The sequence below is a fragment of the Balaenoptera borealis genome, assembly GCF_965194805.1.
Source record: "Balaenoptera borealis genome assembly, chromosome: 2".
Classification (NCBI taxonomy): domain Eukaryota; kingdom Metazoa; phylum Chordata; class Mammalia; order Artiodactyla; family Balaenopteridae; genus Balaenoptera; species Balaenoptera borealis.
This window is the reverse complement of record NC_138867.1, coordinates 108,187,252-108,204,641: the sequence shown is the minus strand read 5'-3', so window position 1 is coordinate 108,204,641 and position 17,390 is coordinate 108,187,252. Positions and strand designations below refer to the sequence as shown.

At 36.4% G+C, this 17,390-nt stretch overlaps 1 protein-coding gene across 1 annotated transcript in view; it reads left to right on the top strand.

The window, feature by feature from the left end:
- FBN2 (fibrillin 2) overlaps nt 1-17,390 on the top strand; it is a 224,140-nt gene that overhangs the window by 55,356 nt on the left and 151,394 nt on the right. The window contains exon 6 of the mRNA XM_082380764.1: nt 9,083-9,280. Within this exon, the coding sequence (XP_082236890.1) occupies nt 9,083-9,280 (198 nt within the window). The remainder of the gene's footprint in view (nt 1-9,082; nt 9,281-17,390) is intronic.

Here is a 17,390-nt window from a genome sequence, read left to right as displayed (position 1 = left end):
AATTATCTTTCCTGCCTCTTCATTCTTCAAGTGCTCTTTGATGTCAGCAGTAGCCTTGTGCTTTGAAAGACTGTAGAGGGTGGTGAAAGGGGTCCTTATTTGCTGAGTCCACATTCCGCTGAAATATTAAATAACGGTATTATGTTAGAAACAAAATGCAGTGCAACTGTGGTAATTAAAATAGTTACTCATCTATTTGCAGAAGCAAAGTCTTTAATGATTCTCTCAGTGTAAGAGAGAGAATTTCTCCCTAACGTAATCTGGCTAGATGGAGACTCATCTTTGGGAGAAATCAGAAACAAAGCAAGACCAGGCTTGCTCATTGGGAATTAGGAGATTGTACATTGGATGGGAGGAGGCATTTGTGAAGCGGTGACAATATTCATTTAAATGCTAAAGGACTTTGGTCTGTTAGGAGAAGGCAAAGCTACCAAAAGCTGAGACTGTGGATGTTCGCTCTCGGGGTCTCATGAATGCATCGTGCATGGTGCAGTGCTTTGGTATGAAGTGGATGGCCAAGCCCAATGTCAGCTTCACTTTTTTTTTAGAATTAATTTTAATTGGAGTATCGTTGCTTTACAATGTTGTGTTAGTTTCTACTGTATAACAAAATGAATCAGCTATACGTATACATATATCCCCTCTTTTTTGGATTTCCTTCCCATTTAGGTCACCGCAGTGCATTAAGTAGAGTTCCCTGTGCTATACAGTAGGTTCTCATTAGTTGTCTATTTTATACATAGTATCAGTAATGTATATGTGTCAATCCCAATCACCCAGTTCCTCCCATTCCCCTCTCCTTTCCCCCTTGGTATCCATACATTTCTTTTTACCAGCTCTTTGATTCTCCACATATAACTTAGTGTCTGATTTTTAGTTTTTTCATGTGTAAAAATGACAAAAATACTTTTTTAGCACATCAAAATAAAGTGAGATAGTTTATAGAAAGGGTCATTATAAAGTGCCTGCCACGGAGTTAATTTTCTTCTCTTGATTGTCAATAAGTAGGGACAATGAGTTGCCCTGTCATAATTCAGGGAAAACAATGAGATACCATTTTTCACTCATTAAATTAACAAAAATTAAACCGTTTGCTTCTACTCAGTGTTGGAAGGAGTGTGAGGAAATAATAGAGTGTAAATTGGTACCACCTATTCAGAGAGCAATTCCGTAATATTTTTCAAACTGGCTACTTGACCCAGCAATTCCAGACCTCAGAACTGACCTTACAGAAAATCTGCCAAGCTGTGTCGTGAAGAAGACCCATGCAGCACTGTGTGTACTTGTGGTCAGTTGTAAACAGCATAAATATCCATCCCAAAGCAGGTGAACGGTGTGGAAGGGGGATGTTTCAGTGCCCTCAGTGGTGACTCTGTATATGAAAAAGACTCAAAGTTTATTTGTTTTGGTGTTAAAAATTCAGGTTTGCTTTATTTAAGTATACTTTCAAAACCCTGGTCATTCCGGGAGCTTTTTAAAAATATTTTTTAATTGTGTAAAATACATGTAATGCGAAACTTACCATCTTAACGATTTTTTTTTTTTTTTCAAGAATTTCATTTTTTGGGGCTTCCCTGGTGGCGCAGCGGTTGGGAATCCGCCTGCAAATGCAGGGGACACAGGTTCGTGCCCCGGTCCGGGAGGATCCCACATGCCGCGGAGCAGCTCAGCCCGTGAGCCACAACTACTGAGCCTGCGTGTCTGGAGCCCGTGCTCCGCAACAAGAGAGGCCGCGATAATGAGAGGCCCGCACACCGCGATGAAGAGTGGCCCCCACTTGCCACGACTAGAGAAAGCCCTTGCACAGAAGCGAAGACCCAACACAGCCATAAATAGATAAATAAATAAATAAATTTATAAAAAAAAAAAAAAGAATTTCACTTCTTAAAATGTATTTATTTTTGGCTGTGTTGGGTCTTCGTTTCTGTGCAAGGGCTTTCTCCAGTTGCGGCGAGCGGGGGCCACTCTTCATCGCGGTGCGCGGGCCTCTCATTATCGCGGCCTCTCTTGTTGCGGAGCACAGGCTCCAGACGCGCAGGCTCAGTAATTGTGGCTCACGGGCCTAGTCGCTCCGCGGCATGTGGGATCTTCCCAGACCAGGGCTCGAACCCGTGTCCCCTGCATTGGCAGGCAGATTCTCAACCACTGCGCCACCAGGGAAGCCCTTAACCATTTTTCAGTGTACAGGTCAGTGACATTAAATACGTTCACATTGTTGTGCTACCGTCACCACCATTCATCCACCGAACTTTTTTGTCTTACAAAACTGAAACTCTGAACCCATTAAACACTTAACTCCCCATCTACCCTCCAGCCTCTGACAAGCACCATTCTACTTTCTGTCTCTATGAATGTGACTACTCTAGACATTTCATATAAGTGGAATCACTCAGTGTTTTTCCTTTTGTCGCTGGCTTACTTTACTCAGAATAATGTCCTTAAGGTTCACCCATGTCGTAGCATGTGTCAGAATTTCCTTCCTTTTTAAGACTGAATAGTATTCCATTGTATGTATTTCGTTTATTCATCAATCAGTCAATGGACACATGGGTTGTGTCCACCTCTTGACATTGTGAATAATGGTACTGTGTACATGGTTGTCCATATATCTCTTCAGATCCCTGCTTTCAGTTCTTTAGGGTATATTCCTTGAGCTTTTAAGTTTGGCGTATAAATATCACTCATCTACTAATAAGTCTAGCAGATTTTAGTAGTCACTTTAAGAGGTCTGTAAATAGTATTTGGTTCCATTTTCATATGTAGTTAATGAAACACCTCCCTACCTTTTAAACTGCTTTAATATATTAAGTACACCTAATATCTCCCTTAAGTACTTCAGTTGTGCAACTTAAAAACCTTTGTAAGTACTCAAGTTACTCTCATAAACCTAATTAAAATCTAAATGTCTAAGTACTCAAACTTACAAATTTATAAAAATCTGAAGTTCACTTAAATCATCCCGTTGTGTGGATAAGCATAGTCACATTTTAACATAAAAACCACAACTCTAAATAAATTACATAATTATTTATTTTAAACTGTGGTTACAAGGCAATCTAATGGAATGGGCAAGATGCTATTAAACATTACAGGTACATAATTTTTGCACAAGTTCCTAAAAGCGAAAATATTAAGTTAATGGCTTTGATTCTCTTAAACATTTCTGTACTTAATTCTAAAATTTCCTGAGGGTGACAGATGTTTTTCCATCATGGAAGACAATCGCTATCTTATTTCACTTTACTTAACTCTGAATATTTAGACCCGGCATGAATTCTGGACCAGCAGACATTTAGGCAAATTTTATTGAGACTAAGGAAACTATAATTAGAGTGGTTGCCTTCTCTGCATGCTCCAGTTATATCTGTGATCAGATATTTCGGCTGGCAGACTGACTAGATAGATTCTCAATTAGAACCATAATGGGATGCACTAAACCTTATTTGTAATTGCTATGTCAAAAACTCCATTACTCACAGGCGGCTGTCATATGGCCAGGATCATTAGACTTAGATTACACATTCCATAGTTCTTCATTGTACTCACTCATGTCTGCAGCTCCCACACAAGACGATCACTTGATTGCATGTTGCATTTCTTTGGTTCCTGAGAATGGAAAGAATGGAAATGCCTTCTTGCTTAAGTCCAAAGACTGTGCAGCTTGATGGGAAATCTCACATATTTTCATACGCCTTCTGGGATCAGGCAATTATTTGTGTACTAAAGTGGGGATGAATGGAATTTTGGATATCTTTATGGCATTATTTGACTGCACAACTCCAGGGGATGTCATTTACATTACAGTAGTTGTGGGTAGCTTTCCTAAATTATGCAGTGTACATCTGTGCAGCTGTGAACCTTAACTGCATTCTGCAGACAGTTAAATAAATACTACTACAGCCACATGGACACCTGATGTAGCAATATTCTGATGTGACTAATTTCCCGCCTCATGTGGGGCTTCTTGGGGACACCTAGTCTATCGATCTTACTGCTTTCCCCCACTTCTTAATCTGTAAGTCTATTCCTTTTTTCACTTCCCAGCTCATCCAGCTTAGATTCCATAGTCTATAATTTCAAAATGTGTCTAACAACACCTTACACCCCCTTGCCATTCTGAATTTTTTTCTTCTCTGACAGGCAAAACCCTAATCCTAGATGAACCCTTATCTCTGAGTGAGCTTCTCAGCTGCCTAGAGCTGTTGGAAAAAGTCACAAAACAGACAGATGGGTCCCATTATAAGTTCATCTTATTCTTCCACCATAGAGAGGTGCTGTTGTCACCTGGGAATCTGCTGGATTCTCAGGTCAGCTCCCTCTCTTGGTATCTGCAGTGTCCATCTCAGTTAGCCTCCAAGATCTGACACCCCAGCCAACCTCTGCCAAAGACCTACTGTCCTACCTCCTGTTTTACAAAGAAAAGAGAAGGTACCCGAGAGGACATTGCTCATTTTCCTCTACTATATAAACATGCCTACATCTCTGTGCAGCCTGTCATTCCTCCCTTGGGTTACAAGAACAGTGCTTTTCTTCTCTTGTCTAAGGATAACTCCACACAAACTCTGGTTTCACTCTCAGCCTGACTCCTTAGGGGTCTTATACTAGAAATTATTATTCTCTATGGTAATCAGAAACCCTCCCTTTCAACTAGGTCATTCCCATTGACTTTTAGTAATCATCGTCTCTTCCACAAAACAAAACAAAAATAATAAAGAAGCAAAAAATAAAATTAAAAAATTTCTCCCTCAATCCCAAATCCCCAGCAGACCTGTTTTTGTCTTTACCTTCTGGAAACCTCTGCAAAGGTTGTCTGGTTGTCCATATGACAATAATGCTCATCTTTGGTTAGCTATCACTGTTTAGCATCTCTAGTTATATTAAGAGGACTTGTGAAATATAGCAAAATTCCCAACTATATTCAATTGTATTTATTTAAAGTAAAATGGTAACATAGGCTATAATAATAAAGATAGAAACTAGAAAATATTAGCACGGATGTGGAGGAATTGGAACTCTCACTCATTACTGGTAGGAATATAAAACCATGAAGTCATTTTGGAAAACAGTTTGACAGTTTCTTTAAAAGTTAAACATGTGCTCACTATACGGCCCAGCAAAAGGCCACTGTTTGGTTATCAGATGTGGTATATCCATATAGTGGAATATTATTCAGCAGTAGAAAGGATTGAAGTACTGACCCATGCCATAGCATGGATGATCCTCAAGAACGTTATGCTAACCAAAAGAAGCCAGACAAAAAAGTTCACATATCATATGATTCCATTTCTATGAAATTGTCCAGAAAAGGCAGATTTATAGTGACAGAAAGATTAGTGGTTGATGGGGGCTGGGAATGAGCACAAGGAATCTTTTTGGGGTGATGCAAATGTCCTAAAGTTGGATTGGGGTGATGGTTGCACAATTCAATACAATTTATGAAGAATCATTGAATTGTACATTTAAGACAGATGAATATATGATGTATAAGTTATACCTTAATGAATTTAAGTTTTTGATGAGTTTGCTAATTGTACCAATTGCTTAATGTGAATAAAAGTGAAATTATATAAAGCCAATTAATATACTGTATTGCAGTTAGATATTTGAAAATCAAAATAGCAATATTTGTGTTTCACAGGATAATTTTTAACAAAATTTTCTTGGTCATATAGTAATGAGGAAAATATCTGTTTCCAACCCACTGGTTCCAGCATACCAAGTGTTAAGCAGTTCACTCCTTTTATCCTTTGTTAACGCCCTGCAAGTATGTCCTTACCTATGAATGGTTAGCATGGTATACAATAATATTTTACCTGAAGTGAAAACTTGATGAGTGTATGGCCAATCATAACATTTAATTAAGGTCTCTTAGTACTCTTTGACCATAATTAAAATGCTAGTAATATCTGGGACAGAATGTTTTTTAATCTGATCAGGAAGTTTAAATCTCTTTTCAGTATCTAATATTTGTTCACATTTTACATGTGAGTAATTCTGGAATAAATAGGTTACATTGTAAGTTTAAATTTTAAGGTAATCACTTGCCAACCAGAAAGCAAAGTGTAACCATGTAAGAAAATAGATTCAGAAGCATAGTCTTTTTTTTTTTTTTAACATCTTTATTGGAGTATAATTGCTTTACAATGGTGTGTTAGTTTCTGATTTATAACAAAGTGAATCAGTTATACATATACATATGTTCTCATATCTCTTCCCTCTTGCATCTCCCTCCCTCCCACCCTCCCTATCCCACCCCTCTAGGTGGTCACAAAGCACCGAGCTGATCTCCCTGTGCTATGTGGTTGCTTCCCACTAGCTAGCTATTTTACGTTTGGTAGTGTATATATGACCATGCCACTCTCTCACTTTGTCACAGCTTACCCTTCCCCCTCCCCATATCCTCAAGTCCATTCTCTAGTAGGTCTGTCTTTATTCCCATCTTACCACTAGGTTCATCATCGGATGAATGGATAAAGAAGATGTGGCACATATATACAATGGAATATTACTCAGCCATAAAAAGAAACGAAATTGAGTTATTTGTAGTGAGGTGGATGGAGTTAGAGTCTGTCATACAGAGTGAAGTAAGTCAGAAAGAGAAAAACACAGTATGTTAACACATATATATGGAATCTAAGGAAAAAACAAACAAACAAACAAAAAACAGAAGCACGGTCCTAACAAAGGGAAATATAGGTAGAAGAAGTAAGGAATGGTAAACTCTGTTCCTGGGAAGGGGAGTCTGGGGTTGGCTTAATTAGGGCCTTTAGCATGAAAGGTCGTTTGCAGGGACAAACAGCTATCCTTGTCCAGATAGTCCTCTTCTCCAAGAAGATCAGACTAAGAGGACATAATTTTAAGAAGGTGCTGTAGTTAGAAGGAAGGCATTTCCTGACAAACTGGTTTACTTAAGAATGAGATTATGAGAGAGGCTATGCAGGCTTCTCTCTGGGAATCCTAAAAAGGTACAGAATGTGAACATAGGTATATATGCATGAATCTATCAAAAAAAAAACAGAAAAAGAGACTTGGTGAAAAGTAGGCTTTTCCCTACTTGTTCAGAACGTGATACAATTTACCGTAAGTCTAATATTTATTTAAAATGGCAAAATAACATGTTGCCTGAAGGACAATAGAGTAGGTCTAAAAAATGTATGACCTGGCAATTTGTGGTATGGGAAGCATGCTTCTTTATAAGGTTGACATATCTACATGTATAATACAAAGATTGTCTTCTTCAAAAATGTGATTTGCAGCCAGCACATCTGTTGTTCTTGTGTAATGGGTTAAAATGAGCTATTTTTGTTGAAGTTCAGCTGCAGAGTAACAATGTTAAACCAGCTTGCTAAAAAAGTTACCTATTTTAGATTTTTTCCCTTTATATTGAACTTTTAAAACATTCTTCTATCTGGCAAAGCTTCATTCTTCATTAAAGTACAGAAATTTTATGTGGCTCTAAGGTGTATTTTTGTCATACAGTAGTATTGAGATGATATCTAAGTTGTTCTTGCTTAGCATTTTGAATGTTAAATTATATCTAAGTTTGATATTTCCCAGTAACAGTTTTTCATAAAAATCTTACCAACATTTTTGACTGTTCTTCCATTGACTGTAACATTGTTTTGTTCTTACAAAAATCTGAAATAAACTTGTTCTGGCTTTCTCCTTCAAATGGAATTATGTCATTCGCATGAAGGCTTATCAGGAAATCCTGGCTATCTTCTTACATTCCCAAGAGTTAATAAACTGTATGTGTACAAATCTCTGTAAACGGGAGGAAAAGTTTTTCACATATTTCTGTTGTAATTTTATAACCCATGTTAATCATTTAATTGGTCAGTCTTCAGGAAACTGACCTTTCTCTGGTTTTCTGTGTCTTTCAAAACACAAGCAACAAATTAAAAAGCCATTAATAATTCAGTCCTGCTTAAAATAATATACATATACTGATCATCTTAAAGAGTCATTTAAGTAAATTATAGCAGGAAGAGAGATATAATAGAAATGCCCAGCTTTTAAGTTGCCTGTAGTCTGGATCAGTCCTTCTTAAACTTTAAGGTGTGTATGGATCTCCTAAATACCTTGTTAAATGCGTATTCTAAGTCAATGTGTCTGGTATGAGGCCTGAGTCTGCATTTCTAACCAGCTCCCGAGTGATGCATATGGTGCTGGTCCATGAACCACTTTGTGACCCAAGGGTCATAATAGCTGTCCTTAATGTTCATAGAAGAGTCTGCCTGTAGATCATAAGTGACACACATTTGCTAACGTTTTTATCATCATCATAACCGAGCTGGACAATTGTACAATCATCTTCTAGAGAATAGAGATCATATAATATTAACTTGGAAAGAATCCATGACCATGGGCCTTATTAGTACTGTCTTCCAAGCTGAGCTACACATAGAACTAAACAGACTGACAAGGAAACAGAAATCAGTTGTTAGAACTAAATGATTATAGACAGTCTGGACTGCCCAAATATATATGTGATATGGAAGGGTATATCTTCATTGGTTCTGTTCTGATCTTCTGAACTCTTGACCACCTAGTCAAAGAAGAAATTTTGCTAGGTAAAGAGGAGTCATTAAAGCAGGTGCCATCAGGGCCCAGGTGGCGCACAGCAGTGAGTGGAGAGGGCTGGGTGGCTGAGGCGGTCGTGTCGTAGAGGGGACACACTTCCCTCCACCACTGCCATACAACATGTCAGGCCTAGCACGGCCAGAACCTCCAACTTTTTAAGAAAAGCCAGAAATATAAATTTCATGTGAAATTTCCCCGTTTAAAAATGTTGGCTACTCATTTAAATTCTTTTAAAACATTCGGCGGCCAAGAAAACACATCTGTGTCCCAGACACAGCCCTTGAGCCATCTATTTACAATGTCTAGGGTAGAATACATTGAATTCTTGTAATGCACTTCTCAGTATTGAAAAATTATGAATTTTCAAAATCAAACACATTGGCCTTTTGTCGCTCGATGTTTTGATCAGAAGAGTCTCTGTTTTATGTATTTGGAGGTCCCGGTGTAAGATTGGTGTGTGATCATAAAACCTGTCTTTCTGTCTTCTTTCACATTCCAGATTACAGGACAGGCCCATGTTTCACTCAGGTCAACAACCAGATGTGCCAAGGGCAGCTGACAGGCATTGTCTGCACAAAGACTCTGTGCTGTGCCACCATTGGACGGGCCTGGGGCCACCCCTGTGAGATGTGTCCTGCCCAGCCTCAGCCCTGCCGGCGGGGCTTCATCCCCAACATCCGCACTGGAGCTTGCCAAGGTGAGTTAGCCTTCAGCCTGTGTGCACAGAGTCACCCATGTGTCTGGGCTCCTTTCAGTGCGCTGGGAGAATCTGGCACTGTGGATGGGAACCTTTAACCCAATACTGTTTCCAAGAGGAGCCTCATCAGCAAGCCTGACTAGAGATGGCTTACCTTCTAGCCACCTAATAAATAATTACTTTTCAATTGACAAAAAAGGAGAAGAGTTATATGAAAAGTATGAAAAACTGGGGAAAATTTTAAAAATATTCAGTACAGTCAGAGGATAAGCCATTCCATGTCTCCATCCAGATGGTACTACACACTCCCTGCTACAGCCCCTTAAACTATGCATATGTAAATACCCAGGTGACACATTTTTTCTGTCTTTCCAATGTCATTCAGAATATGAGAACCTGAACCCAGGTGACAGGGAGAAGTGAGCCGTCCGGTATTGTTATTAACAGTGTCTTCAGAGACAAAGTGTTAACTCCATCCATGACTGTAGTTATTTCTGAGCTTATAACCAGTTGGTTACAACCTTGTCTCCAGGCAATCTTCCTAACCACATATCAGGGCTAGATTGGGGCCCTGAGGATGCTACAACCATCAACTTTAACCCAAATAGCCGGAAATTGTTAAATACTTATTGGATAATTACTTTTCAGCCACCATGATTCTTAGCCTTTTTTGGCAACTTCTCTGATATCATATGGATTAAACACGTTTTTAGAGCTTGGAACAGAGTGCCGTAATGAGCTCTCAAATGGTAGTAGGATCACAGGAAACTGGAAAGTACTTTTGTATTATTCACAGAAATGATGTTACTCATACTTAAGACATGAGAGTTACGTTTATTTGTTCTAATTAAATCGTGTACAAGGTTAGATGTGAAATCTTTCAAATTGATGTTGGTAACCAGTGTCAGAGGTAGAGAGGTTACCTATCCAGCCCATGTAAATGGTATATTGCAGAAAGCCAGGCCAGTGCCCTAAAACCCAAATGAGAATTGTAGTGTGGGGAGCCTGTACATAACCTCAATCCATTGAATAATAAAATCTGAGTGCTCTGTGTAATTTGGTAAGTGTATCTCTGATAGTGGCCTCCAAAGATTTGTGTTAGTTTTGTAGTTTTATAAAAGGTAGTTTAAAAAATGATCTGTATCTAAACTCTTTTCAAATCAAAACTACAGGGATACCCAAGAGATGACCATATAACCCAACAGATTCACAACTTTATGTTTACTTGCATGTAAAAGCTTTGTCAGCTGTGGACTTAGAATGGTTTTGTGAGTATTTTGTCTCTTGGATTAATACCAACCACAACAAATATGAAGTTTGGTTTAAATGTCATTTTTAATCTGTTGTTTACTATGGATAATAACATTCTAAATCGATGATATGACTATCGGTATGATTCTATAGAGTTCCTGATAAAGCAACAGTTTTTTCTATAAAAGATACACTATACTATATAATATATAGTATTTACCATACTACATAGAATTCCTAGATTAGATATAGATTACTGTATAATTTATGTAATTTAATGGATTACTATTAAAGATAAAATGCTGTATAGATCTACTAGATTAATACTGACTAGATTTACCAGAGTAATAATTTTTGTTTATTCTCTAGCACTTATCACCTTCTAACTCACTTGCTTATGGTCTTTATTGCTTTTACTCTCCCCCAGATAGAATGTAAGCTCCATTTGGGCAGAAATCTGTTTTATTCATTAATGTCTCTGAGGCATTCTAACATGCAGTAGATACTCAGTAAATATCTTTTGAAATAATAAATGGAACTGATATTAAAATACTTCCAAAAACCACTGTTTCGTAGAAGTAGTCCAGGTTGAGAAAAGCCCTTAACTTCAACCAAAACATCGCACATTATTGACTCTCCTCATCTTCTATATTTGTACTTAGGCTTCTTTACCTTGATATTTTGTCAGAAGGGCCTAGTTTTTCTGAACACAATTACAAAAAGTGTGTGATCTGATCTCAAACTTCCTGAGTGTCCTTCAGGATTGAGTAATGTCTGAAGGCTTATTTGTTTGAATTTGTTTATGTAGTAGAGATACGTTTTGGGCTCCATTTGCCCAAGAGTATAATGGATTAATACAGCTACAGGAGCAAAATGAAATTTGCCACATTGTTAAAAGGTCTGGAAAAGTTGAGAAAGTTCTGCTTTATTTCAAAATCATGGCATCGTCAGAAAGTTCTCAATTAAACACTAATCCTCAGTTCAGGCTATTTTAAGGCTCCATCTTACTGTGATTTCATTTTTTCCTTTAAATTCCTAGACTGTTTCCCAAATACTCTGCCAAATTAATTTGAAAGATAATAGGACGTAAAAAAATAAGATAATAAAACATGATACACACATGTCATACTCTTTTTTATAACAGTGATCTTTTTTATAGGGTAACTGAAAATTTTTGTGGAGTTAAAAATAAATTTCAGCTGTGTAGATGATAACCAGTTTAATATTGGTTTTAAAACATGGTTTATATTAGCCAAGGGAGGACATTTCTGAAGTTCTAAACATGAAATTATCCTGTAGCTGATGCAATTAGTGAATTACTTTATCTATGGCTTAGGAGGGGATGAAATAAGATCTTGTAATAAACCAAATAAATGTGAAAAATGAGGGCCAAGAGAAAATTAAGATGATACTTTAAAAAAACTAAGCTGTGAGGAAACTAGTAAAATTTTTAACTTTTCACTGTTGCTGTCATGACTTGCTGGACTCAAATAAGCAGTGTCAGAAGAGTATACCTTTCTACGGTGCTATGAGGTCAATCATAATGATTCTTGACTTCTTTCATATATAGAGCATTTCAGTTCTAGGCTTTATGCCTAAGACTAATCTACATTTAGTCTTGTACATTCTTCATTTTATTAAACATTGAAGGACCAAAGTTGGCTCACATAAGCCTTAAAATTTAAGCTAGCATAAAAATGAGTGAATTAAAGGTAATAAAAGTGGCATTAAGCTCTTTTCCAAGAATATCTACAAACTTTAAATAAATATGTCATAAAATGTCACGTGCATATGTTGTATTTTTTTTTACAAATAGGTTCTTCTTCTTAAATCTTTACTATCTTACAAATTCACTCTAATTAGAAGGGTATTTTATTTAAGAATAGTACTTGACTTTGGATCTTTTAGATTTTCAAATTTAAAATTTTTTAAAATATATTAAAATTTGTATAATTATTAATTTATGTTGCTTGATTTTTAGAAATTAGGCTTTTAAACTACTCCAGACATTTCAAAACTGGAAGTACGGCAGAAGAAATTTGCTTATTTAAATCCATCTTTTGCTTTATTATAGACAATAGTAATAGACTGATGCTGGGCCTCTGCTCTATTCCAAGCAGTGTGAGAGGCATGGAAATTCTGACATACGTGACAGAGTCAGGACCTAGCTAGGACACAAGACAGGGACTTAAATAAAGAAAGAGCAGTATAGACCCTGAGTCAGTCCCTGCAAAACAGGTATTCGTGCCTGTTCTTTTCAAATGGGATTAGTATTCAGAAATATTTAATCCTTCACTCAGACTGCACATGAATCATGTAGAGAAGTTGAATCCTATCTGAAACCAGGCAGGCATGGCTAGTTCCTCAGGTGTATCCTGAGAGGAAGATGCTCTCAGTAGAATGTTATTTCCAGGACTTCTGTATAGCACAAAATGAAAAGGAGATTTGGTTCATCTGATCAGTATAAATTATTAAACACAAATTTATCTTGGCTGTCTGCATTGACCAAGTTAACCAGATCGTTGCAAAGTTTAACTGTAGTTCACACTATGTGAACACAAGCCGTTCCTAAACAATCCAAAAAATTTACCTAAAACATTGTCGATTATAGAAACTCGTATTGAAAATAGCAGGCTATTGCCCTTCTTCTAACTCAACAAAAACTAACAAGAAAAGGAATAACAGAGAACAAGCCCTTCTAAAATAAAACTCTGCAACCCCCAGTTCAGAGCAGTGATGGACACATGGCAGTTGTTGGGAAGTCACGGGGACAGGGAGAACCTTCTATGCGTTTGCTATGAGCATTAACATCCTGAAAGGCTGTTGAGTGGTTGTGGACGGTCTCTTGGAGAGGAGGAGTATATCCCCATAAGAGAGGGATTCTACAGCAGGCCCTCGGAGGAACTGAAGGGATATGGAAAGAGAGTCTTTGGTGGCAAGCCATTTCTAATATCCTCTAGCCAGCCTTCCAACCCAGAGACGCTCCTTTAGGTAAAGGAGGGGAAAGGAAAAGAGGATGTGGGAGCCACTAGTGAGCAGCTTGCAGAGTCTGTATCCGAAAGGGCAGAAGGTGGAAGCTACACCACTACCTGAAAGTTTAAAATTAATACCCAGGAGGAAAAGAAAGTGGAGAGAGCTTGGTAAGAAGCCGCAGGAGTCCCTATAGAAGTTCTCAAATCAACCTGTCTCTTCTTGGCTTTCTCCACTTTTGCTTCAGCAGGAAATGCCCCATTTAAAGATGAGTACTAAAGAGAAAAGGCTTACATATAAAAGCTGAAAAAAAGAGAGAAGTAACATAAGGAAAAGGCAGAGGAACATGCTTCATGGAAGAATTACCTAAATAAACACAAAGTTCATATACTCTTTTATCTCAAGGAAGTGAAAAATAATATGGTTCTTCTCTTAACAGGTGCTCAAAGAAGCATTGTAAGAGTTCAGAAAAGACAATCAGAGATAGTGCATTGGTAGCACTCAAGAAACTGAAGAAGGATTTGAAACTTTACCTAATGAAAGGCAAATGTTACACATATACATACAAACACACATAAAACTGAAAAAATTCAATGACAAAGGTTAACCTTGAGGAAATCACAAATCAAAATGCCTGAGGACAATAAATAATGATTGTAAAGAAGCAGAAAGGTAGTGAAGTCAGCAGAAAGGTTGTAAAGAAAGCTGAAGAAAGGAACTGAAAAAAAGCATAAAGATAATATAGAAAAATTTTCTAAAAGAGATAAAACCTTCAATTTGCAGATTGGAAGGCACAAAAGTTCAATAAGAAAGAGAAGATAAGGAAAATTTTGTGGGCATAATAAGACAGAATAAGCAAATATCTTTGTTAAAGGGAATATCCTAACTGGTCTCAAACTTCTGTAGAGCAACTCATAGACCAGAAAACAGTGTGGCAGTGTCTACAGACTTCTGTCTTTGATTTACACATATGTAAATAAAAGTACTTCAGTTGCTCTGTAAAGAATCAACTCTAGGGGAGCCAGACTGGAAGCAAAAAAAACCAGTTAGAAGTTTCCTACAGCAGTACAGGTGATATATCATGGAGGTTGAGACCAGAATAGAGGCAGAGGGCCAAGATTTGAGATATATCTGGGAAGTAAGCACTTGTTACTGATGGAATGAAGTGAGACAAGTGAGAGGATGCCGAGTTATCTCTTAGGTTTCTGACTTTGACATCGGGTAAACAATGATGACATTTGTTGAGATAAGGAAGATTGAGACAGAACCATGCTCTGTTTTTTTTTAGTTCGGAGTCCTACAGGTAGTAAGTTACCAATATTTGCTTGTTGGGATGATCATTTATTCAACATTGGAGTTTTGTGAATACATGAATAGGTATTCTGGCCGAATCAAACCACGTTGAATGGTTGCCAAGACACCCTGTATGTCTTAGGCTCCAGTCAGAGACAGACCTATTCTTCAATTGTTGTATTTAAAGATTGGCATTTGTTTTTGTAGAAGTAGAAGTACTATGTATGAATATCTGTGGAGTGTAGAATAAGAACTTACATTTTAAAAATGGATCTAATTTGGGGACAGGCCAAGTTAAAAAATCATGCACTATTAACACAGTAATAGGAATCGGTCCTTAGTTCCCACAGATATAAATTAAATGAACCATTTTTATATGCCTGTAGCACTGGCACATATTTTTTCACATTTTAATGTCAACTAAAAATAATATACCATCTAATACTAATTTATATAATAAAATCAGTTTAATCTCTTAGGGCAAGTTTATTTGAAGAAGTTGGAGAATAAATGAGTTCATAAACTAGAATTACTATTGCTTTGTTACATTATTTATAACCTTAGTAGACATAGACTGGAGGGATTATGTAAGGTTTAAGTTTCAAAAGATTCAATTTTATTCTGTAAAATCCTTACATGTGATTTGAAGTTATCCAGCATTTAAAGAAATAGTAAGTTTGTGCCTGAATTGAAGGGAGGAACAGAAACCCATCTGTATAACTTGGACAGTGGAAAAACTAATCAGACGTTAGTAGTTCCTTATGCTAGCACTTGGAAGATGCAGAAACTCTTGCATAATTTGGAGGTCTGAGGCTTGCTTCTTTTGTTTTTATAGGGAGCACTTGTGTGCTTCTTTCTAGGTTCATGTTGATTACTTCTATAAGATTTCTTTAAAATTTTCTTTTTTATTTTAGTGATTAACTTGATCTACCCAAAAGAAATTAATTCTGTATAGCTGCTCACTCTGGGATATTTCAAAAATAAAAGTTTTATTTATTTTTTTCTAGGAAAGTACTTTTTAGGCAATTACAAAATAAACCCTGTAAAGTTAGATTGCTTTTTCCTTTGAAAAAATTACTGAATCTACTAAATATGTAGTCAAAGCTTTTATGAATAGTATTAAGGGATTTATAGGTTTGGCCTTATTTTTACGCTTTTACCGAGATATTCTTTCTCTGATTTATCTGCCAGGAAAAGAGGTTTCTAGGGATGTTTTATACCACACTGTAATGAGGGTGGAAATGTAGTACATTTTTAAAATAATACAGTTTGAAATAATACAGTTTGAAATGTAAATTAAACTGTTCAGGATATAAACCTCCTGTCATATATTTCATTCTAGTTGCTTTTTGTTTGGATCAGCTATCCTTTAATAAGACAATGATATCTACTTTAATTTCAGGATAAAAATACTTTGGACTATTGTAATTAGTTTTATAGACGGATAGTTAAAGTGAGGAAGAAATAATAAGGATGCTAAGCTCTTTTGTAGACTTAAATTCCCTAATTTATACACTAAGATACACCAAACTTGTGGGCTTACCAAAAAAATAATAGGATAAGTATATACTGACATAGAAATATATCCACAAAATATTTTAATGGAAAAAAAACAAGATGCAGAACAACACATACAGTGTGATCTTATTCTTGTGAAGTAAATGGACCACCACTCTGAATGTGTGTATGAATAAGTCTAAAAGAACAGACTACTAACATATCGATGGCTATCTCTTTAATTTTCTATTTTTCTGCATCTTTAATATTTATTACAATTAGTATATGTTATTATGTAATTAAAGATATAATATTAATAAATCTGTTATGTTGGCCTGTCAATTTGACTACATAATGTAAATTTGCATAAGCTTATATATTATATTTCCTTTTATATACAGTGTTCATCATAACAATATACTGAATTACCTTTTACACAAAGAGAAATTAAGGCAAATTTACATAGATATAAAATGAAAGATTAAGAAACTCTAAATAAAAGAATTTTTCCCAATCTCCTATAGTATATTGGCTCTAGTTTTTTTGTACAGGCCCTTTATCAGGTTGAGGACATTCCCTTGTATTTTTGGTTTACCAAGATTTTTAAAACAATGAATGAGTGTTGAACTTTGTCATTGCTTTTTTCACATCTATGATATACTCATATGTTTTCTTTTCCTTAATCTGTTAATATGATGAATTGATTTATGCTTGAATGTTGATACAACCTAGTTCCTGGGATAAACTCCACTTAGTCATGATGTATTAACTTTTTTATATATTGCTAAAGTTGACTTGCTAATAATTTTTGTGTGCCTATTCCAAAAAGATATTCTTCTCTTGTTTTCCTTCTTATGATGTCTTTGTCTGGCTTTGGTTTCAGGGTGATGCCAACTCAATAAAATGGGTTGGGCAGTGTCTTCTCTTTTCTGTATGAATTTGTGTACAACTGGTATTGTTTCTTTCTTAAATGTTTGAAAGAATTTAACAGCAAAGCCACCTAGACCTGAAGTTGTCTTTGGGCAAAGATTTTAAACTATGAATTAAATTACTTTAATAGATGTAGGTCTAGTCATATTATCTGTTTGTTCACCTGAGG